General features: G+C 39.2%; 1 protein-coding gene across 1 annotated transcript; it reads right to left on the bottom strand.

Moving 5' to 3' along the window:
* Positions 1–1,906: 1,906 nt before the first annotated feature.
* On the bottom strand, positions 1,907–24,991 carry LOC135227911 (cytochrome P450 2C19-like). Its single transcript, XM_064269560.1, has 7 exons — positions 23,734–24,991; positions 20,923–21,085; positions 20,601–20,750; positions 8,228–8,388; positions 6,928–7,104; positions 4,361–4,502; positions 1,907–2,605 (listed from the first exon to the last, which is right to left on the bottom strand). Exons 1-7 carry the CDS (start codon positions 23,899–23,901, stop codon positions 2,367–2,369), a joined length of 1,200 nt encoding a protein of 399 aa, XP_064125630.1. The 5' UTR covers positions 23,902–24,991; the 3' UTR covers positions 1,907–2,366.
* Positions 24,992–25,694: the final 703 nt, after the last annotated feature.

Genomic DNA, 25,694 nt, shown 5'->3' with positions numbered 1-25,694 from the left:
AAAGTCTAGCTTCTCTGATCATTATGAACACAGATACATCTGCCTTATTCATGTTGTACAATATGAAAGAACCATTTCACTTTTGATGAATATACAGATAGTTTATAGTATTCCTTTATTCCAAGCAATGATGAAACTTATTTAGCTGCTCCTCCAATTGTACATGGAGTAGACATCAAGAATTTGAATTCTTCCATTATAAGATATTAAATTTTATATTATACTAGATATTGTCAAATTGTCTTCCAAATAGATGTACTATTTAGTAATTCAGCCACCAGTGTATGCAAGTACTCATCTACACATATCCTCACCAATACAACATTTTTCAGCTTTTGTCTTCATCAATTTGATAGGTGAAAATGGTATGTTACAGGTTAGAAGCTTGACAATATGAAAAACAAGTTATCAGGATTGGAAGAAGATTCAGTAACAACCTGCGTTATGCAGGTGACACTACCTTGCTTGCTGAAAGTGAACAGGACTTGAAGCACTTACTGATGAAGATCAAAGACTAAAGCCTTCAGTATGGATTACATCAAACATAAAGAAAACAGAACTCCTAAGAACAGGACCAATAAGCAACATCATGAAAAACAGAGAAAATATTGACGTTCTCAAGGATTTCATTTTACTTGGATCCACAGTCAACTTCCATGGAAACAGCAGCCAATAAATCAAATGACATTGGGCAAATCTGCTGCAAAAAGACCTATTTAAAGTCATGAAAAGCAAAGATGTCACCTTGAAGACTAAGGCACACCTGACCCCAAAGATTTCATCTTGAAGACTAAGGTGCTCCTGACCCAAGCCATGGTGTATTTGATTGCCTCATATGCATGCCAAAGATGGATGATGAATAAGAAGACCAATGAGGTATCAGTGCCTTTGAATTGTGGTGTTGGCAAAGCATACTGAATATATCATGGACTGCCAAAAGAACCAACAAATCTGTCTTGGAAGAAATACAAGCCGAACGATCTTTAGAAGTAATTATTTAGCAGTAGTTAATACTGATAACGAAAACCCTAGTGGCATAGTGGTTAAGTGCTGTGGCTGCTAACCAAATGTGGGCAGTTCGAATATGCCAGGTTCTCCTTGGAAACACTATGGGTAGTTGTACTCTGTCCTATAGGGTCGCTATAAGTCAGAATCTACTTGACAGCAACAGGTTTGGTTTTTTGTTTTTTTGTTAGTCATACATTGCTAATAATATTTGAATTTAAACCAATTAAAAATAAATAAAATTATTTCAGGTACTCAGGAACTGGCTACTGTATTATACAGTACAGATGTAAGACATTTCCATCATCGCAGAAAGCTTTTTGGGTATGGCTGTCTTAAATCAGTTGTCAACAAATCACAGTCCATAGGAAGCCCAAATCCCACCTACTATCTGTCTGTTTTTATTTGTTTATTTGTTTGTTTTTAATAATTATATGCCTGAAATTCATATAAGATAAATCAACCATTTTAAAGTGAACAATTCAGTGGCATTTAGTACGTTCACAATGTTGTGCAAACACTACCTCTAATTCCAAAACTTTACCTTCACTCCTAAGTAAGCCTCCTACCATTAAGTTTATCCCCATTACCCCTCTCCCAACCCCATATAAATGAATAACATAACATGTGACCTTTTGTGTCTGGCTTCTTAGCAGATGTTTTAGTGGCTAATTGCTGGTTTATAGAAACACAACTGATTTTTGCAAGTTGATCTTGTACTCTTGCTAATTTGATGAATTTGTTTATTAGCTTTTGAAGCTTTTTTTTGTGAATTATTTGCAATCTCCTATATATAGTCACGTCATCTGGGACTAGATTTAATTTTTGAAACCTTACCAAACTCACAGCCCTACCATCCCAAACAGAATTTTTAGTTCTCTTTATTTATTATAATAGCAATATGTGATGGCTTCAAGTGGGATGGAGTAGCTTGAGCAAGTAGGCACCATGTGTCAGAAGGCCTTGGAAAGCTGCTAACAAAAGATGTGCAAGCCACTGCACTGAAAACAAAGCATTATTGAGAAAAGTAAAGAACGCCCAAATAGATTGGTAGCATATACCATATTCATGAATTGAGAGATTCAACATGTCAATTCTTTCCAATTTGATCTACAAATTTAAAGTCACGCTAATTAAAATCCCAGTGAAATGTTTTGGGAAATTGACTATAACTGATACTAAAATTCATCTGGCCATGTAAACAGGAAGGAGAAACCTAAGCAATCCTAAAGAAGCAGAACAAATTTGTAAGACTTACACTGCCGGATCTCAAGGCCTGCAATAAAGCATGTAGCCCCAAACTGGATACAACACTTGTGATATTTGCACTTTTCTCAACCCGAGTTTGTCGAAGATTGAAATCATACTGTGAATATGGGAACTTTAAGAGAACTTGAAGAAACAAACCTTACCTTGGGGATGAGGCAGTTCCTGAATTTAATGTCACGGGTCACCCTGCGGGGCAGGGACATGGGGAGGAGGTCAGTGTATCTCTGGATCTCGTGCACTACGGCATCCGTGTAGGGCATGCTGCTCCTGTCCTGCATGCAGGGGCTCCGGTTTTGGCCAACCACGTGGTCAATCTCTTCCTGGACTTTAGCTGATAAGACAAAAGTAAGAACTAATGAAAAGGAGAAAACTGGCATAATTGCTATAGAAATTCAGCATTACATGAAGCCTTATGAAATTGTCCCGATATCATTATAAATGTAAGTTATATGCCCAGAAGTACACCTAGACGGAGAGAATTGCATACATACTACCACCCGTCTGTCAGTTTGTTGTACTGTGGTGGCTTTTGTGTTGCTATGATGCTGGAAGCTATCCCTCCAGTATTCCAAATATCAGCAAGGTTACCCATGGTCTCACCTTCTTTGGAGATGTGCAGAAGCCTGAGATAATTGATCACATCCCCTTCATTCTTGGTCTTCCCTCACATGAGCTTTATCCACCCACTCCACTGGGAACTGGTTGCTTTCTAGGCCTGGTGGCCAGTAGCCTTCCTGAAATTTTCCTGCTGCAACTCTCTTCCCATGGAATCCTGACACCGCACCAGAGCTTTATCATGTTTAGTTCTGCCCACACTGTCCTTTCCTTCTCTCAGTGCCCTTCCCTGTAATGGGTTGAATTGTGTTCCTCAAAAATGTGTGTCAACTTAATGGTCTGACTGAGACTAGAGGAATCCCGGCGGGCATGGTCCCCAAACCTTCTGTTGGCCCAGGACGGGAACCATTCCCGAAGACAACTCATCAGACATGAAAGGGACTGGTCAGTGGGTAGGAGAGAGATGCTGATGAAGAGTGAGATATTTGTATCAGGTGGACACTTGAGACTGTGTTGGCATCTCCTGTCTGGAGGGGGGATGGGAGGATAGAGAGAGTTGGAAGCTGGCAAAATTGTCACGAAAGGAGAGACTGGAAGAGCTGACTCATTAGGGGGAGAGCAAGTGGGAGTACGGAGTAAGGTGTATATAAACTGATATGTGACAGTTTGACTTGATTTGTAAACGTCCACTTGAAGCTCAATAAAAGTTAATAAAAAAAGAATGTGTGTCAGCTTGGCTAGGCCATGATATGCAGTATTGTCTGGTTGTCCACCATTTTGTGATCTGATGAGATTATCCCATGTGTTATTGTTCCAAACCTCAATGATGTTAATGGAAACCCTGGTTAAGAGCTATGGCTGTTCACCAAAAGGTTGGCATTTGAATCCACCGGGCAGTTCAATTCTGTCCTACAGCGTCACTGTGAGTCTCAATCCACTCAACAATGGCAATGGGTTTAGTTTTGGTTTATGATGTTAATGAGGCAGTATTAGAGGCAGTTACATTAATGAGGCAGCAGGACTCAATCTACAGCATTAGGCTGTATTTTGAGCCAATCTCTTTTGAGATATAAAAGACAGAAACGAACAGACAGAATAGGGACTTCATTACCACCAAGTAAGGAGAGCTAGGAGCAGAGCAGGTCCATTGAACTTGGGGCCCCCTAGACTAAGGGGAAGTTTGATAACAAGGACCTTCTTCCAGAGCTGACAGAGAGAGAAAAACTTCCCCTGGAGCTGATGCCCCGAATTCAGACTGCTAGCCTCCTAAACTGTGAGAGAATAAATTTCTGTTTTCTAAAGCCATCCACTTGTGGTATTTCTGCTAAAGCAGCACTAGATAACTAAGAAACTCCCCTATTGAGCAAAGTTCTCCCATTTTTACCTCTTCATCAAATTTAGACAAATTGCACCTGGGGGCACAGAACTTTAAATAATGAGCCTTGTCTAAGAGAAACATGATGGAATACATTAGCTGTGTCTTGCCAACTTCCTTTCTGAATTTTATCTTGCCCACCTTCTGTGGTTTTACCTGTGACCTCTGGGTGCTTTAGCAGAAGCAGAAGTCCGTATCTCAAGGTGGTGCTTGTTGTCTGTGACGCTGCTCCAAGCAGATCATGTACTGTGTTCAACAAATTTTCAACACTGTATTCAGACTGCTGAGTATGCTTTTCCTAGGAATGATTTGACAAAATGTTGACAAATTAGTTTGCCAGCATATTTAATGACAATGCATCCAAAACAACTCAGGTTGTCCTAAAGCTAAGCAAACTTAGAAACTGAAAGTAGAGTTTTCTAAAATAAACTAATGTATGGCAGGGCAGAGGTTGTAGAGGAATTGACCTAATCTTTATTTTCTAACCCTTTATCATATACTTGAAAAATAATTTCATTTCACAGCTTCTTTAGCAGTAATATGGGTGAAACAACATATTTCTTGCCAATGAGATATGAGCAAAAGTCCCCTGATACAACTTCTTCTCTTTCCTACTTCTTATTCAAAACCCACATGTGCAAGTGCATGTTGGACAGACATTATCTCGGGACAAGAAGATTGAAGCATGAAGATAAAGGCCTATATATTGAGTTTGGTGAAGGCAAGCACAAGACACTTGACTCCTTGATGCTTCTAGGCTCTTGTACTTGCTTGGACTGCCTAACATGAGACTCCTTGTGAGGTAAATATGAGACAAACCCACTATGTGATTAAGCGTATTGTTAATTTGGTTTAATTGAAGAACAAACACAATCTTAATTGATAAAAAAAAAAAATTTTTTTTTCTAAACAAGTGAGGTTGATTTAGGACTAGGGGATGATGATGGGACACTGAACAGTCAATACAAAAAGGAAAGCGTGAAATATTGACTTGAAGGAGTCATCAACATACCTAAAGAAAAACTCTTTTCCTAACTAGTACACTAGAGCAGCATTATTTTAATGAGGCTCCTTAAAATCTCCTGGTGACCTGTGGCATATCTAACATCACACAATTAACCCCATTAAGACTGATTTACTCCTATCAATGGGTGTACATGTTAGGCAAACCAAGTCAACTCCCTTGGTAACATTAATTTCATTGTTTTCTAACTCATCAACACAAAATTGCTCTAAAGCCAAAAAAGGAGCAGAGGATTTATAAACCAATATTACTACTGTCATCTGCTCAAGTGAATTTAAAGATTAAGTGGCCATGTGTGCATAGCCTATCAAAATTAAGATAGATTACACCAAACCTTGTTGAAAGAAATTAAAGAACGTTATATAAGTGGAAATACATTTCATGTTTATCAGTCTTAACATTTTTTATTGCTAACATGGCATTACTCCCACACCTAGTTACAGATTTAAGGAAATCTCCTATCAAAATCAAAATCCAAAATCCTGTCTTCTGCAGACATTGGGAAACTTATCCTAAAATTCATGGGGGAGGGTTATGGCAAAATGGAGGATGACTGCTAAAGGGCATGTGTATCATTATCTCTTTGCTAAACTTCTCAAATATGACGTCTTATCTCATGACTACAGTTTCCCACACAATCCCCTGTTATTTTTCTCCCACCCTCCCCTCTCTACTAAAACCACACTCTATAGGGTTCTTCCAGCACAAAATCTCAATTAAATTCACAGGCCTTTCCGAATACAACATCCTTCACTTCCCTATTTTATTTGATCCATTTCTTCTAAGACATTGCTTCTTCTTTGACTTCCTGGGCACTGCCTCACGGATTCTCTTCCTAGATCTCTGAGAACATGACATAATGAACGACTTTCATTTTATTTCAGACACCTCTGCATTTCCAAGGTTCACACTCTTATTGAGACCAAGTCTAAATAAATGGAAAATCTCCCAGATGGTCCTTGAGCTCCATTCTTATCATACAGAGTTTTTTTTACAGGTACCAGAATGATTTCCTTAATAATTATTTGCATTTCATCCTGGCATGACTCGTAGACTAGCTACCTGATTAGATGAAATCTTTCCATGCCAGCATTTATGTTTACAGTTTCCCTGAAAGACATCAACAGCCAATTCCCTATTTGTCCAAATTCATCTTCGGGAACACTCCGTGAAGGCTTTGCTCTTCCAACTCCTTTATCTCTTTGACATCACAAACCTCTCATCCTCTGAATACACCATTCAACCCATCTGTAATGCTCTTTCATGTCCTTCACTGAAAATATTGTAAGATCTGCATCAAACCTCAGGACATGTAGAAAGTTTACCTAGGTCAAGCCTTTCCTTCTCACGGTGGGCAATGATCACTTGCATCTCTGTTTTTTGCCATCGTATTTCCTATATTTTATCTTGTTTGTAATTGATTCCATTTCACTGAGGTGTGCATTCTGCTTCTCTTTAAGTAGATTATTAGTACCTAAAGAACAGGGTCTATATGCTCTAATTATTTAGCAATTTATTTCTTCTATGATGCTTTTTTTTTTTTATGATGCTTAACGCAGATCTATGCATACCTAGGTACTAAAAGTGCTTGTCAAGAATTTCTTGCCTGACATTTAACCATCCCTAGTAAGTACAGAACTATGCAATTAACCACAAAATGGAAAGGCAATAAAGAACTGAATGGCCTCTGACATCTTACCTGTTCCATTTTGATCAGGAAACAATCAATAAAGTCCCGAGGATTGTTAATGTCCAAGCTTTCTTGGTGTTCTTTCACTTTCTCCAAAATATAACTTTTTACATTAGCATCATTCTTAATATATTTCTTATGACTCCCTGGGAAATAATCAATGAGCAAAGGGAATGCATTACAGACCTACAAGAGAAAAACATCATTTATTAAATATAAATCTTTTAAATAATATATATGTATGATGTGCGGAAACCTGGTTAAAACTGGAGCTATAAAGATGAATGAAAATGTCTCCATCTGGAGCTGGAGTTTCTTACTTTACACATAATTCTCTATGCTTATAGAAAGATTCCAGGCAGAAAAGTGACCAGATGATCAATGATGATCATCATTTCTGATACTCAGATATTATTCCTATAGTATAAAAGGAATCTTTATATCAATCCTCTCATTTTTTATATCAATACTTTTCTACAAATTTCAGTTACCAATGGCATAAATTACTACGATTCACACTTTACTGATGAGGACAGAGGAGGTTAAAGAAGTCTAAGCAACGTGATTGATATAGACCACAAAGCTACTCATGACTACTATCAAGCTGAAATAGAAATAGAATTGGGGTTTCAGAACTGGGAGGAGATTGAAGATACCATGAAACCCAACTGAACATTTTGTGGATAGATACCTGTACACCAGAGCAGCTAAGTGAGTTCTCTAAGAGCACACGAGTGTCATCTAGGCAGGGTGCAGGATATGCCAGCTAAACATGGTAAAATTGTGATGATTGTTTATGGTTTATACCCTGTAAGCCCCAATCATTTTGTCATCTAGGATCCCAGATGAGGCATAACCAAACTTATCTTAGTAGCATCGGTTGTCCTATACATTCTCCCTCTTTGACATGCTAAGTTAGAATATTTCTGCCAAGTTTTCTGATGAATATGTCACCACAAATTGAACGAAGGACAAGCCTTACTGGTAATGGAAGCCTTTCAGCAAGGGCCTTGGATCTCCAATGACTGCTCTAGGCATGCTTTTGGGGCAGTAACCATAGTACTTTATGGAAACTGGGCTTTGAGGTTTAGGAGAAAAACCACTGTGTAGGGAGCCAATGGGATTGAAAAGAGCTCTATATTCTGAGATCTCAATTTCTTCTGTGTAAAATAAAGAGGTTGGTTATATTTCCCAGATGTTTACTCCAGGTTGCTAAGCTCTGGCCAGGATTTTTGTGTTCAAACTTTCATTTCACAGCTTGGTCCATTACATAATTTTGCACTTCTCAAAGAAAGGGTATTGGCCTCACCTGAATCCAAGGGGAGCTCAGAATCTTGACGTTTTCAGTTGATTTTTTAACCAAATTAAGAAAATTCTGATCATTATAATCAAAACGATTCTGGAAAATAACGGAGCACATCACATTGCAGGGAGCATAAACCGTGATGAAAGTGGGATCACAGGGCAAGGCTAAAGAATTGGAAACATAAAAAAAATAGCATTAAAATATACATATAAAACTGTCACTGAAATAACTTTAGAAAGTTTGAAGCAACATGTACCTAGAAATTCCCTTGTCACTTACACATTCATGCATGCCTATAGTCTCTTCAAAGTGAATTGACTTTTCCTTACTTCCTAGCTTAATAATGATGTTCCCAAAACTGCCTTCACTTCCCTTGCATTTTAATTACACCATTCTAAATCAAGATGCCTATAATTTTGGAGGGTAAAAGAAAAAAACAATTAAGAGACAATTTTCTAAAAAATAATAAAAAACCTCTTCAGAGTTCTAAACTGCAAAGATGTCACTTTAATGACTGAGGTCGACCTGATCCAAGCCATGTCTTTTCAATCACCTCAAATGCATGCAAAAGCTGAACAATGACAAAAGAAGACAGAAGAATTTATGCATTAAAATTGGGGTGCTGGCAAGCAATGTTGAATATACCGTGGATTGCGAGAAGTATGAACAAATCAGCCTTAGAAGCAATGTAAGCAGAATGCTCCTGTGAGGGAGGAGGATTTGTCTGGCTTAATTTATACATGTCATCAGAAAAGGCCAATCCCTAAATAAAGACATTATGTTTGATAAAATAGAAAACACCCATTGCTGTCAAGTCGATTCTAACTCATATCAACCCTATAGTAGGTAAAGTGGAGGACCAGCAAAAATGAGGAAAACCCTCAATGAGATGCACTGACACACTAGGAAAGCGTTCATTCTATTATACATAAGGTTGCCAACATCAACAACAATAATCTAAGTTATGATGATAGAACCATATATGTCTGTAAAGCTTGCCAACAATTAAGCATTGATAAGGGAAAGGAGAAAATAGGGACCTAAACACTTCTTATATATACTGAATAGTTAAGGAATCAGGTACAGAACCAGCAGAAGGAAAGAGTAAAGAGAGTGTTTACAAGTCAATTTGGGTATTTAATGGAACAAAAGTAAAAAAAAAACCTTCCTCACAGTATGAGTAGGTAGGTTAATACAAACAAAGGGACATTCTGAGTAGATAGTTTCCCTAATAAAAATAAAATGAGAAATTTTCATTTCATAATTAAATGATATGTAGGGCAAAAAAAAAATGAAAAAAGTAAATTGATAAATGGAGTCTTTTTCTTTTTTACTTTCTTACTTTCTGTTGGGGAAAAGAGGGTTCTTTCCTGCTCTAGAAAGTAGTATCCATCATCTCCAATCAAGAGCCCTGGTGGCACAGTGGTTAAGTGCTCAGCTCCTAACAGAAAGTCAGTGGTTTGAATCTACCAGCTGTTCCTCTAGAGAAAGATGGGGCAGCCTGCTCACATAAAGATATAGAGCCTTGCATTACTCACGATAGCAAAAAGATGGAAACAACCTAAATACTCATCTACAGATAAATGAATAGACAAATCATAATAGATATACTCAATGGAATACTACCTAACATAAAGAACACGGATGAATCCACAAAACATCTCACAATACGCATGAATCTGTCACAAAAGAAGAAATATTGAATGAGATCACTTTCTAAAAGCTCAAGAAAAGGTTTATACACAGAAGAAAAGAATCTTTGATGGTTACGAGGGAGGAGAGCAATGGGGAGGGGAAATCACAAAGTAGATAATAGTCAAGTGATAACTTTGGTGAAGGGAAACACAACATACAATACAGGGAAAGTCATCACAACTTGACCAAGGTAAAATCATAGACACTTCCTAGAAACACCTCTAGGGACCAATTTACTGGGCCTGAGGTTTGGGGATCACAGTCTCAGGGGACATGTACGTCGATTGGCACAATGGAGTTCATAAAGATAATGTTCTACATGCTACTTTGGTGAGAAGCATCTGGGGTCTTAAAAGCTTGTGAGTGGCCATCTAAGATACATATATTGGTCGCATTCCACCCAGAGCAATGGAGAATGAAAAAATCCAAAGACACAAGGGATATATTAGTCCAAAGGACTAATGGACCACATGAACCACAGCCTCCCTCAGCCTCAGCCAAAAAAGAACTAGGTGGTGCCAGGCTACCTCCACAAACTGCCCTGACAGGGATCATAATAGAGGGTCCTGGACAGAGCAGGAGAAAAATATCAAACAAAATTTGAATTCCAAAAAAACAAAAGAGGAGACTTACTGTTCTGAAAGTGCCTGGAAGAACCCCTAAGACTATAGATCTTGGAAACCCTGCTAAGTTAGAACTGAAGACATTCCTCAAGTCCACCTTTCAGCCAAAGATTAGACAGACTATAAAACAATAACACACTTGAGGAAGCTGCTCCTTAGTTCAATCACGTACATAAGACCAAATGGGCAACACCTGCCAAAATCAAAAACAGGAGAGCTGAAAGGAATAGGAAAACTGGATGAGTGGACAAGGAGAACCCAGGTTGGAAAGGGGAAGAGTGCTGACACATTACAGGGATTGCAACCAATGTTACAGAACAATTTGTGCATAAAATTTAGAACGAAAAGCTAATTTGTGCTGTAAACTTTCACCTAAAGGACAGTAAAACTAAAAAAAAAAAAAAAAAAAAATGCTTAGAAAGGAGCAGCCCAGATGGTGGAACAGACGTTTCCAGAGAGCTCTATTTACAACAAAGACCTGGAAAAACAAGTGAAATGAGTATATTTATGACAAGCTAGGAGACCTGAACATCAAAGGGAAGCTTAGAAATCAAACTGAGGGGCAGGGGGAGAAAGAGATGGTTCAGAAACAGAGAGGAGTTACCAGATCTGAATCACGGGGAGCCCTCAGGTACCATTCCCAGGAGCTGCGGCAGCGGGCTGCTACTAGCATTCTGCTGCAGTTTCCTCAGGGAGAAGCAGCAAGCCACACAGCCTACTCACACCTCCAGAATCAGAGAAGAACGGTGCTCTCGCCAAAAGCTAAGTACTTGAGTATATTTTACCGTGCCCCTCCTACCCCTCCACCCCCCCCCCGCTCCAAAAGCCAACTTCAGCGTCTAACTTCTCTGGGCCAGAGATAGGCCCTGTCAAACGCCTAAAGCCATCCTCCCAGCCTTGGAGAACGAATAAAATTGCGATTGGGGGAAAAGATAATTTGCCAGCTCCACTAACGGGGAGCTCAGGACTGAAGCGGCTCCTGTCCAGTCATAAACAGTCCGTGGACTTGGAGTAAGTTTCCCCACTGCATGAACATGTGTGGGCCTATTTCAGGAGAATAGGCCCTTGTTTGCAGACTACAACCATTTCAGCTGTGCAGTGGAGAGGAGGGTGTTTGATGTTTGACATTGTTTTGCCTATTAAACGGGGTTTTTTTTTTTTTTCAGTACCCACATCAGGGACCTATGGACTGGTGGCTCCACTCAGGTCATGCAGCCACCAGCAACAGGAGTCCAAGGATAACTGGTACCTCCCAGTCCTTACAACCCCCAAAAATTAGGTGCCCATGGTCTATCTGCAGAACCAACCCACCTGTACACTCTACGGAACAGGGACATGTTTTCCTCAGAGACACTTGGGGGATGATTCTCAGCCCCCTGCTGCAACGAGATACTGCTACCTACACCATTCACTCCTGCCCCACTAAGTCTGTAGGACAGAGCCTGTACCACACACTTGATGATCAGCGACCTGGACACCTGAGCTGAATTCATACAAGAAAAGTCAATGGACTCATAGACTGATATACCTGATAACAGCTCTAGCCATCTGGGGACAGGAAGTCAGAGCTCCAAAGGTGAAAATAATCAAGCTAGCTCACTCAAGCAACCCCTTTGGGCATATCAAAACAAAAGAAAGCAGCAAGCTACCACACAGTAAGCAAGCATAAACTAAGACAATAACTTATAGGTGGCTCGGAGACAACAGTCAGTATCAAGTCACATAAAGAAACAGACCATGGTCTCCTCAACAAGCTATCAAAACAAAGATTCAAAGGATCTTCTAGATGAAAGTGCCTTCCTGGAATTACCAGAGGCAGGCTATAAAAGATTAATATACAGAACCCTTCAAGACATCAGGCAATATGCAGAACAAACCAAGGAACACACAGAAAAAGCAACAGAAGATATTAAAAAGGTTATTCAGGAACATAATGAAAAATTTCATAAGCTGGATAAATCTCTAGACAGAAAACAATCAGAAATTCAGAAGATGAATAATAAAATTACCAGACTAAACAAATCAATAGCAAGTCAGAGAAGCAGACTTGAGCAAGCAGAAGGCAAAACTTTTGAACTTGAAGATAAAGCACTTGGCGCTAATACATTTGAAGAAAAATCAGATGAAAGAATTTAAAAAAAGGAGAAACCTTAAGAATCATGTGGGACTCTCTCAAGAGAAATAACCTACGAGTGATTGGAGTACCAGAACAGGGAGGGATAACAGAAAATTCATGGAGAATTCTTGAAGGTTTGTTGGCAGAAAACTTCCCTAATATCGTGAAAGATGAGAAGATATCTATCCAAGCTGCTCATTGAACTCCACGTAAGGTAGATGTTAAAAGAAAGTCACCAAGACATATTACAATCACACTTGACAAAATGAAAGATAAAGAGAGAATTTTTAAGAGCAGCTAGGGATAAACAAAAAGTCATCTAAAAAGGAGAGCCAATAAGTTCAGAGTACTCAGCAGAAACCATGCAGGCAAGAAGGCAATGGGATGATTTATATTAAAAATTGAAGGAAAAAAATTGTCACCCAAGAATCAAGTATGCAGCAAAACTGTGTTTCAGATATGAAGGTGAAATTAGGACATTTCCAGATAAACAGAAGTTTAGGGAATTTGTAAAAACCAAACCAAAACCACAAGGAATACTAAAGGGAGTTCTTTGGTTAGAAAATCAATAATATCAGGTATCTACCCAACACTCTACAACACTGGGTAGAGCAATCAGAAGTCAACCTTGACAGGGAAATAATAAAAAAAAAAAAAAAATCAAGATAAAAAAATGCTCAAAACAGGGTAACAGTGATGTTATTATGTAAAAGAGGACAGCATTAAAATAATAAAGAGGGACTGAGAAATTCAGTTATAGATCTTCCAAACGGAGAGGAAGATAAGGCTATACAAAGAAATAAAAGTTAGGTTTAAATTTAGAAAAAAGAGGTAAACAATAAAGCTAACCACAAAGGAGACAAACTATCCTGCTCACCAAAATAAAATACCAGAAAAAAATAGAGACTCAGGACAAACAAAATCAACACCAATGAACAGGAAGAAAGGAAAATATATAAAGATAATTTACTTAGCACATACAATTAAAAAGGAAAAAGAAACTGTCAACAACACACAAAAAAAGACATCAAAGTGATAGCACTAAATTCATACCTATCCATAATTATGGTGAATGTAAATGGCCTAAATGCACCAATAAAGGGACAGAGAGTGGCAGAATGGATTAAAAAACACGGTCCATGTATATGCTGCCTACAAGAGACACACCTTAAAATTAGAGACAAAAACAAACTAAAACTCAAAGGATGGAAAAAAATATATCAAGCAAAAAAGAGCAGGAGCAGCAATATAAATTTCTGACAAAATAGACTTTAAAGTTAAATCCATCATAAAGGATAAGGAAGAACACTGTGTAAAGATTAAAGGGACAATACACCAAGAAGATATAGCCATATTAAATATTTACGCACCCAAATACAGGGCTGCAAGACATATGAGACAAACTCTAACAGCATTGAAAAGGGAGATAGACCGCTCCACAATAATAGTAGGAGACTTCAACACACCATTTTCAGTGAAGGACAGGACATCCAGAAAGAAGCTCAATAAAGACATGGAAGATATAAATGCCACAATAAACCAATATGACCTCATAGACATACACAGAACACTCCACCCAATAGCAACCAACTGTACTTTCTTTTCTAGTGCACATGGAACACTCTCTAGAATAGACCACATATTAGGTCATAAAGGAGCCTTAGCAGAATCCCAAACATTGAAATATTACAAAGCATCTTCTCAGACCATAAGGCCATGAAAGTAGAAATCAATAACAGAAAAAGCAGGGAAAGGAAATTAAAACCTTGGAAACTGAGCAACACTGTGCTCAAAAAGACTGAATCATAGAAGACATTAAGGATGGAATAAAGAAATTCATTGAATCCAATGGGAATGAGAACACTTCCTATCAGAACCTTTGGGACACAGTGGAAGCAGTGCTCAGAGGACAGTTTATAACAATAAATGCACATATACAAAAGGAAGAAAGGGCCGAAATCAAAGAATTATCCCTATAACTTGAACAAATAGAAAGCAACAAAAGAAACCCTCAGGCAAAAGAAGAAAAACAATAAAAATGAGAGCAGAACTAAATGAAACAGAAAAATAATTGGAAGTATTAACAAGACCAAAAGTTGGTTCTTTGAAAAAATCCACAGAATTGAAAAACCACTGGCCAAGCTGACAAAAGAAAAACAGGATAGGAAGAAAATAAATCCAATAAGAAATGAGGTGGGCGATATTACAACAGACCCAACTGAAATTAAAAGAATCATATCAGATTACTCTGAGAAATTATATTCTAACAAATTTGAAAACCTAGAAGAAATGGATGAATTTCTAGAACCACACTACCTACCTAAACTAACACAAACAGAGGTAGAACAACTAAATGGACCCATAAAAAAAGAAGAGATTGAAAAGGTAATCAAAAAACTCCCAGCCAAAAACAAAAGCCCTGCACTGGATGGCTTCACTGCAGAGTTCTACCAAACTTTCAGAGAAGAATTGACACCACTATTCCTACAGGTATTTCAGAGCATACAAAAGGTTGGAATACTCCCAAACTCATTCAATGAAGCCACCATATCCCTGGTGCCAAAACCAAGTAAAGACACCAGAAAAAAAGAAAATTACACACCTATATCCCTCATGAACTGAGATGCAAAAATCCTCAATAAAATTCTAGCCAATAGAATTCAACATATCAAAAAAATAATTCACCATGATCATGTGAGATTTATACCAGGTATGCAAGAATAGCTCAACACTAGAAAAACAATTACTGTAATCTAATCCATCATAGACATAAAACAAAAGGTAAGAATCACATGATTTTATCAATTGATGCAGAAAAGGCATTGGACAAAGTTCAACACCCAATCATGATTAAAATTCTCAGCAAAATAGGAATAGAATGAAAGTTCCTCAACATAATAAAGGGCATTTATACAAAGCCAACAGTCAACATCATCCTAAATGGAGAGAGCCTGAAAGCATTCTCCTTGAGATCGGGAACCAGACAAGGATGCCCTTTATCACCACTCTTATTCAACATTGTGCTGGAGGTCCTAGCCAGAGCAATTAGGCTAGACAAAGCAATGAAGGGAATCCAGATTGGCAAGGAAGAAGTAAAATTATCTCTATTTACAGATGACATGATCTTATACACAGAAAACTCTAAGGAATCCTCCAGAAAACTACTGAAACTAATAGAAGAGTTCAGCAGAGCAGCAGGATACAAGATAAACATACAAAAATCGGTTGGATTCCTCTACACCAACACAAAGAACATCGAAGAGGGAAACAACAAATCAATACCATTCACAGTAGCCCCCAAGAAGATAAAATACTTCGGAATAAATCTTACCAGAGATGTAAATGACTTATACAAAGAAAACTACAAAACGCTTCTGCAAGAAACCCAAAGAGGCCTACATAAGTGGAAAAACATACCTTACTCATGGATAGGAAGACTTAACATTATAAAAATGACTATCCTACCAAAAGCGATCTATACATTAAATGAAATACCAATCCAAACTCCAACGATGTTTTTCAATGAGATGGAGAAACAAATCACCAACCTCATATGGAAGGAAAAGAGACCCCAGATAAGTGAAGTGGAAAACAGGAATAAAGTGGGAGGCCTTTTGCTCTACCTGATTTTAGAACCTATTATACCACCACAGTACTCAAAACAGCCTGGTATTGCTATGAAAACAGATACATAGACCATTGGAACAGAATTGAGAATCCAGACATAAATCCATCCCCATAAGAGCAGTTGATATTTGACAAAGGCCCCAAAACATTTAAATGGGGAAAGGACAGTCTTTTTAACAAATGGTGCTGGCATAACTGGATATCCACCTATAAAAAAATGAAACAAGACCCATACCTCACTCCATGCGCTAAAACTAACTCAAAATGGATCAAAGACCTAAAGATAAAATCTGAAACGATAAAGACCATGGAAGAAAAAATAGGGACAACTTTAGGAATGGCATAAACAATATAGAAAACATTACTAACAACGCAGAAGAAAAACTAGATAACTGGGAGCTCCTAAAAATCCAACACTTGTGCTCATTCAAAGACTTCACCAATAGACTACCTACAGACTGGGAAAAAGTTTTTAGCTATGACATTTCCGGTCAGCACCTGATCTCTAAAATCTACATGATACTGCAGAAACTCAACTACAAACAGACAAATAACGTGATGAAAAAATGGGCAAAAGATATGAACAGACACTTCACTAAAGAAGACATTCAGGTAACTAGCAGATATATGAGGAAATGCTCACGATCATTAGCCATTAGAGAAATGCAAACCAAAACGACAATGAGATTCCATCTCACTCCAACAAGGCTGGCATTAACCCAAAAAACACAAAATAATAGATGTTTGAGAGGCTGTGGAGACATTGAAACACTTATACACTGCTGGTGGGAATGTACAATGGTACAACCAGTTTGGAAATCCATTTGGCACTTCCTTGAAAAGCTAGAAATAGAACTACCATATAATTCAGAAATCCCACTCCTTGGAATATATCCTAGAGAAATAAGAGCCCTTTACATGAACAAATATATGCACACCCATGTTTATTGCAGCACTGTTTACAATAGCAAAAAATGGAAGCAACCAAGGTGCCCATTGACAGATGAATGGATAAATAAATTATGGTATATTCACACAATGGAATACTGTGCATCGATAAAGAACAGTGATGAATCTGTGAAACATTTCATAACATGGAGGAATCTGGAAGGCATTATGCTGAGTGAAATTAGTCAGTTGCAAAAGGACAAATATTGTATAAGACCACTATTATAAGAACTCGAGAAATAGTTTAAAGAGAGAAGAAAATATTCTTTGATGGCTATGAGAGTGGGGAGGGAGGGAGGCTGGCGGAGGCGTATTCACTAATTAGATAGTAGATAAGAACTACTTTAGGTGAAGGGAAAGACAACACACAGTATGTGCAAGGTCAGCACAACTGGACTAAATTAAAAGCAAAGAAGTTTCCTGAATAAACTGAAGGATTCAAAGGCCAGGGTTTGGGGACCATGGTTTCAGGGGACATCTAAGTCAATTGGCATAATAAAATCTATTAAGAAAACATTCTGCATCCCACTTTAGAGAGTGGCTTCTGGGGTCTTCAATGCTAGCAAGCGGCCATCTAAGGTGCATCAATTGGTCTCAACCCACCTGGACCAAAGGAGAATGAAGAACACCAAGGACACAAGGTAATTACGAGCCCAAGAGACAGAAAGGGCCACATAAAACAGAGACTACATCAGCCTGAGACCAGAAGAACTAGATGGTGCCCAGCTAGAAGAACCAATGACTGCCCTGACAGAGAACACAACAGAGAACCCCTGAGGGAGCAGGACTGCAGTGGGATGCAGACCCCAAATTCTCGTAAAAAGACCAGACTCAATGGTCTGACTGAGTGAGACTGGAAGGACCCTGGTGGTCATGGCCCCCAGTCCTTCCTTTGGCCCAGGACAGGATCCATTCCCAAAGCCAACTCTTCAGTCAGGGATTGGACTGGACAACGTCATGGAGAGGGATGCTGGTGAGGAGTGAGCTTTTTGGATCAGGTGGACACTTGGGACTATGTTGGCATCTCCTGCCTGGAGGGGAGAAGAGACGGTAGAGGGGGTTAGAAGCTGGTGGAATGGACACGAAAATAGAGAGTGGAAGGAGGGAGTGGGCTGTCTCATTAGGGGGAGAGCAATTAGTAGTATGTAGAAAGGTGTATATAAGTTTTTGTGTGAGACTGACTTGATTTGTAAACTTTCATTTAAAGCACAATAAAAATTTTTTTTTAAAAAGGAATTGCTTGAGAAACATGTTAAATATATATGTTGTTGTTAGTTGCCGTCCATTTCGTTCTGACTATAGCGACCCGATGCACCACAGAACGAAAGATTGCCTGGTCCTGCACCATCTTCACAATTGTTGCTATACACGAGCCCATTGCTGCAGCCACTGTGTTGATCCATTTCCTTGAGGGTCTTCCTCTTTTTCTCTGACCCTCAACTTTGCCAAGGATGATCTCTGTCTCTAGGGACAGATCCCTCCTGATAGTATGTGAGACATAGTCTCGTCATCCTTGCTTCCAAGGAGCATTCTGGTTGTATTTCTTCCAAGACAGATTTGTTCGTTCTTTTGACAGCCCATGTTCCAGTCAATATTCTTCACCAACATCACAATTCAAAGGCATTTATATACATATAAAGAGAGAGAAAGAGAATCTTGGAAACCTATGTGTCTCTGTCAATCTAAATTTACTCAATGAGTTTTTTCGGTTCATCTCCAATCACCTTCATAACTGAATTTTTTGCCAGGCTCACCCTCTTGTGGACTTGTGGGATATTGCTCTACATAACCATCTACAGAATAACTGTTACAGTCCATTTTAAAATTTGACCATCATTTAGGTCAATTCCATCATTTTACAGAAAAAGAATTTCAAGCAAAGGAAATTTTTTTTTAGTTTTTGGTTGAAGATTTTTAAATGAAGCGATTCTAATCAAATGAACGGTAAATTTTGTACGTAAAAAGTCCCCAGACTCCTATCTGTAGATGTAATTAAGCGTAAATTGAACCAAAAGTGTTGTGAAGGGAAAATAAAACATCAGATAACAGGAAGCCTGTGCGACTAGCTTCTACTGTACCATCTGAAACCCAAAGCTTTGCAGGGATCTAAGCTTTCAGAAAAGTTGTATTTTCACTTGGTGCTGGGGATATTTGGGAATTGTGTGTGGGGTTCAAAGCTAAAATACAATTTTCAGTCTTTCCTTTTTGTTCTTTTGAAAGAAGGTATTAAAATCCAGGGTAATTTGGAATCAAAGCTGAAAACCACTCTTATAGTGATATGTATTTTATAGGTCAGAAGAGCTGGCAGTGGGAGCTAAATAATAACTTTCTTACCAAAATCCAGTTATGGAGTAGAAAGACATAAGTAAAGACAAACAGAACCAACTCATCATTAGAGAAGTTAGAGCAAAGTTATTAATAGCAGTTGACATCTACTCAGTAAGTAATTTTACAAACTGGTATTTCTATATTTTACAGAAATGTGCCATACCATACATTTTCTTAAAATATGAATATCAATACAGTTAGTAGAGAGTAACATTAAATAATTCATGCTGATAGTTTTAAAATAGTCCTGTGTTTACAGGAACCACAGTTGATGAGAGTTGCACTAAGAGACGCCTAGGAAATCAAAGGAGCCCTGGTGGCGCAGTGGGAAAGAGCTGGGCTGCTGACCAAAGGCAGGCAGTTTAAGACTACCCGCTGATCCTGGGAAACCCAATGGGTCAGCTCTGCTCTGTCCTGTGGGGTTGTTGTGAGTCAGAATCTACTCCACGGCTGCTGATTTGGTTCTTATTTATTTATTTATTTATTTTACACGATGAAAACCACAGACCAGCACCACACCTGGTCACAACTGTAGCCGTGACCTTGACAGAAACCTTCATGCATGTCAGTGAGGGTGACCATAACATAAACTCCAATGAAATGAAAGCAAAAAACCCTTGCCTCATGATCCATAAGAGTGTGATGAGGTCACAGCCACAGTGTCCACTTGACAAGTATTCCCCTGTGAAATGATCTGCCATAGGTAACCCACAATCCCGGCAGCATAAAATACTGCTTTTTAACTTTAAAAAAAATGAGACTTAAAACCTTCTGTCTTGATAACTTTCTCACATAAAGACAAGAAGGGAACAAAAAGATTCAAAGCCTTTTATACGCACTCTGTGTGCACAATCATGCACACACACAGCATGTACAAATGCCCCCTTGTTCTCTGCTTCAAACCCTCCCTCCTCCGCTTATGGGCTGGTAGTGCCTATCCACAAGGAAAGATTCGGCCTCCCCTGAAATGTTTCCAAAGACCCCATAAAGAAGAGAGCCTTCTGTTAAGGTCAGTGTTAGAGCGAAAAAAATCACCCACCCTTCGTTTTTCTCAACTCCTCCACTAGGCAGCTGGCTTCCTCCTGAACTCGGTCCTCAAGGCGCCTCTTCCCCATCCCCAAATTCCGCAGGGTCATGAGTGAGAAGCGCCTGGTCTCCTTCCACATCTTTCCATTGCTGAAAGCGACCCCTACAGGGGGGAGAACGGAAATTAGTTTGGAGATCCTTGGCAAGAAGCACGATGCTGACCTAGGCAGCCACGCCGATGGGCCAAGTTCTGCCTGAGCGCCTCTTCAATCTCTGTTTTCCAGTCTTCCACACTCGCCATTACCTCTGCCCAACAAACAGACACAAAGACCTACCAAATCCTTTCTTAGATCTTTCAGACAGTGGAAAATGACCTCTTCCCGAAAACTCTTCTCCCATATCAATCAGGGCTTCCTTAATTGCTTCATACCCATGCAACACCACTGCGGGCTTCATGCCAATATACAGAGTGAACACTGGGCCATAGGCTTCTGAGAGCTGGGAAATGGAAAGTGGAAACAAATATTAGCAAAGAAGTCACTACTTGATCTATAAGCTGTGCATCATTCAGGCTGATATTGTCATCATGTTCTTGACATTTTATTGAATCACATCCATTTCAAATATTTTTAATTTTGTACAGACATGATGGTGAATTTATAGCTGCCTTTTGAGGAATCTCTCATGTGCCAGGCGAGGGGACAAACACTTGTTCCACACATTGTTATAGCTACCCTCACATGAATACCATGAGCAGGTTTACTTACCCCTATTTTACAGAAAAGAAAAGTGAGATTCAGAGAAGTTCGATTTTGTTTCTAGTGTCTCCCAGCTAATAATTAAAACCGGGTATAGTCAAGTAGATTCTGACTCATAGTGACACTGTAGGACAGAGCAGAACTTTCCCTTAAGGTTCCCAAGGCTGTAATTTTTTTACAAAGCAGACTGCCACGTCTTTCTCCTAAGGAGGGGCTGGTGGGTTCCATCTACTGACCTTTGCTTAGCACAGGAATGCTTAACAACTTCGCTACCAGGGCTACTTCAGCTCGTAACTTGTTGTTGTGGTTAGGTGCCACTGAGTCAGTTCCAACTCATAGCTACCCTGTGTACAACAGAACGAAACACTGTCCCGTCCCCTGCCATCCGCAGATGCTTGTTACGCTTGAGCCCATTGTTGCAGCCACTGTGTCAGCCCAACTCCTTGACAATTTTTCTTTTTTTTCCACCCTCTGCTTCACCAGCATAATGTCCTTTTCCGGGGGCTGATCCCTCCTCATAACATGTTCTAAGTGTGCAAGACATAGCCTCTCCATCCTTGCTTCTAAGAAGCATTCTGGTTGCACTTCTTCCAGGACAGGTTTGCTCATTCTTTTGGCATTTCATGGTATATTCGATATTCTTCACCAACACCACGATTCAAAGGTGTCAATTCTTCTATTTCCTTATTCATTGTCCAGCTTTAGCATGCATATAGGGTGACTGAAAACAGCATGGCTTGGATCAGGCACACCAGAGTCTTCAAGGTGATATCTTTGCTTTTTAACATTTTGAAGAGGTTTTTTGCAGCAGATTTGCCCAATGCAATGCAACTTTTGATTTCTTCACTGCTGCTTCAATGGGTGTTGATTGTGAATCCAAGTGGAATGAAATTCTTCACAACTTCAATCTTTTCTCCACTTATCATGATGTTGCTTAATGGTCCACTTGTCAGGATTTTCATCTTCTTTTTGTTGATGTGTAATGCATACCGAAGGCTGTGGTCTTTGATCTTCATCGGTAAGTACTTTAAGTCCTCTTCACTTTCAGCAAGCAAGGTTGTGTCATCTGCATAACACAGGTTGTTAATGAGCCTTACTCCAATCCTGATGTCCCACTCTTCTTCATACAGTCCAGCTTCTCAAAATATTTGCTCAGCATACAGATTGACTAAGTATAGTGAAGAAATATAACCCTGACGCACACCTTTCTTAATTTTAAACCACGTCTTATTCCCTTGTTCTGTTCACATGACAGCCTGTTTATCTAGGTACGGGTTCCTCATGAGCATGAATTGTTCTGGAATTTCCATTCTTCACAATGTTATCCGTAATTTGTTATGATCCACAGAGTCGAATGCCTACGCATGGTCAATAAAACACAAGTAAACATCTTTCTGGCATTGTCCACTTTCAGCCAGTTGGAAGACCCAAATTTGAAATGTTGCTGGTTGATTTCTGGTCCATGGAAACACTTTATCCATAATGCCTAACTTGGGCCCATTACCCAGCTGACTGATTTACACACCTCTTCCCATGGGGATTCTATTCAGTTGCACTGTGATGAATACTAGAAATGTATATTTTTGAAAACCAGTCCATGTGATTCCAAGGCCAACCCAGTCTGACACCTGTGGGTATTGTTCACACAGAAAGAGAATGGGCACCACAGAGGTAGTGCCAGTACAGGCTGCATCTCCTGGAAGAATCATTTCTTCCATCCTGTGGCGTTTCCAGGTCACAGACAGCAACTCCGTGCAGAGTCCAAAAGGATGCTGTCACTACCAGGGCCTCCCTGATCACTGCTTTCTTTCATTCACCCAGGCTGCTCCTTAGCCCATCCCTGTTCCCTTGACACCAGGCATAATCACCTTCCTAGGAGAAGTTTAATTTTCACGGCTAATCTGAACAAAACACACAGCTTATACGGTAGATGACTCCTGAACGGACATTCGAATCACAAAGCACTTCCAACACCATTTACCTTCAGCCAAAAAATCACAGCAGTCAACTGTGAAACAATGAAGGGCAGCATTGCTGCTTTTTTTTTGTCAGTTCTCCCCTTCATTATTTTGATTCTGTGCTACCAGGACTGAATCAAGTTTTTCTCTTCTCCTGTAATGCATTACTTCATTCCTTTATTTCTGAGGATGACAGACAAAAAAAAAAAAAAAAAAGAGCAACAAAAACAAGAAAATCCACAGGGGGCTCTTTTGCTTTAAGATGATCTACTTTAATACTTTGCTTCTAAAAAAGAAAAAAAAAAAAAAACACAACCATTGCCATTGAGTGGATTCTGACACATAGCAACCCTAGAATACGTTATATTTTAAAGTAGATGTTAATTTCTTTACCCCCTGCGAGCCACTGAAGAGCATAAAACATACTTACATTTTGCATGGATTTCTTGATGTTCCTCATATCTAACTGTAGCATATTTCCAATAATCGGGAGAGGAGTGGGGCCAGGCGGGAGCTTCCTTTTCCCATAGCTCTGTTTCCAGAGTGAAAAGAGAAGCAAACTGGACAGACAGAGCACCAGAATCACAAACGGATCCATTGGAGCCTTCTCTTCTTACTCAGGCAACTATGGGCTTCCCACCCAAAGATTTTATATGCTCCCTATTGCATAACTTGTGATTCTTATAAATAAAGTGACCAATCAGATAGATTTGCTGTAATTCTTTCTGAGTAGACTTTGGCTCACTGATAGAGATAAAAATAAATTGTCATTTAGCGTTGCTGTCTTTCTTTCCAAAGACAAGGCCCCACCCTGGAGGTTTGGATTCAACAGGCATAGGGTCAAGCCCAGGTACTGGTTAAAAAAAAAAAATTAACAAAACACCACTTGTGATTCCAATCTAAAGCCAGGATTGAAAAATATTGAAGTAAATGATTTGATAAAAAGTATTCCAGGCACTCTGGATTCTCAGACTGATGGCAAGTTGGAAATTTAAGTACTGAGGGAGTCAGTGTATTCTAAGCCTTGAGTATAAAAATGTCCTGCAATGATTTTTTTGAAATATTAGAAGACTTTGACCTTGAAAATGGAAGACTTTTGAACTTTTTAATGTATCATAGTAATAATTCCCCTATCTGAACATAAAATACAGTACCTAGCATAACTCACACACCTTGTAATTTATCTGTTTCAGTACATACCTTTTCCCATTAAAGCCCACCCTCCACCCAAACCAGTGCAAGGTAGAAATTCATTTTTTCATTTTTCAAACGAAAAGGAAGACACTGAGAGAACGGCCTTCGAGTATCACACGGCTCATGTGTGGCGGAACTGGGATTTGAGTGAGAACCTCTGATGCCCATGTGGGGCACTCTCTCTTACGTCGCAGCTAACTCAAGAATAAACCGAGTACAACAAGAGAAAACCCCCAAACATTTGTTACTCTGAATATACTCCCCACTAACTCTGTTTACAAAACTACATGCTTCACACGAAATAAACAAAATACAAGCAGTTGCGCTAGAGTCAATTATAACTCATGGCGACCACTTATGTGTCAGATTAGAACTGGGCTCCACAGACTTTTCAACACCTGAGTTTTTTGTAAGTAGATCACTAGGACTTTCTTCCTAGGCGCGTTTATGTGGACTCATACTTCCAACCTTTCAGTTAGCAGGCGAGCCTTTTGCACCACCCGAGGACTCCCCACACTGAATAGAAGCCCATATCTGACTCCATAGATAACAGGGCCTTCAGTGGTCAAGATACAGTATCTTCCCTCTCATCACTGCAGAGATGAAGTGTGCTCAGCATGACAGAGGGAAGAGCCAGTCTCAGAGGAATTTAATGGGAAGGGCCTGAGAGTCTATGGCTTCCCCACTTCCCAGTTACCTCCACACACAGATGCGTCTGTTGCTTTTTTGGTCTGTCCTTGTCAGAAAAAACAGAATGAACCTATTGCAGAGCAAGGAAGGGAGATTATAGGAGGAACAGCAGCTGTGTGTTTTGGTGTAAAATGGGAGCAGGGACTTCATTAAACAGACACATAGCACGGAATGAACACAATGTCCACATACAACAGAACCAAATGGGCGACGACGCTTAGTGGTCATGAAAACCTAAATATAACTGGATTGATATACATTACTACGTCACTAGTTGCAATGCTTGCACAAAGATGTGAAGATATATCACATTTGCTTGATAGTTATTAGTGTAGTTGTTTTTAAGGTCTTCTATTATAATTTTAATATATTGGGGAAAATTACTTTGTCAATTCAGAATCTCTTACCTCTCAGGTTTACAATGCAGACTGGCAATTTAGAGAGGATTTTCACACCCATAATATCTCTTTTGATTTCCTCAATTACTTAGGCCTATGCTAAAATGAT

The sequence above is a fragment of the Loxodonta africana genome, chromosome 16, assembly GCF_030014295.1.
Source record: "Loxodonta africana isolate mLoxAfr1 chromosome 16, mLoxAfr1.hap2, whole genome shotgun sequence".
Classification (NCBI taxonomy): Eukaryota; Metazoa; Chordata; class Mammalia; order Proboscidea; family Elephantidae; genus Loxodonta; species Loxodonta africana.
Note: the sequence above shows the minus strand (reverse complement) of the source record. Positions and strands in the feature narration are given on the sequence as shown.

What these genes read in the sequence shown, in the direction of transcription:
- LOC135227911 (XM_064269560.1), bottom strand. Translation starts at nt 23,901, where the DNA reads ATGGATCCGTTTGTGATTCTGGTGCTCTGTCTGTCCAGTTTGCTTCTC. An exon ending in AAGATCTAAGAAAGGATTTG is followed by an intron (nt 20,751 to 20,922) that starts GTAGGTCTTTGT and finishes TCCCCCCTGTAG; the next exon opens with GGGTCGCTTTCAGCAATGGA. An exon ending in TCCTGATCAAAATGGAACAG is followed by an intron (nt 4,503 to 6,927) that starts GTAAGATGTCAG and finishes AATCATTCCTAG; the next exon opens with GAAAAGCATACTCAGCAGTC.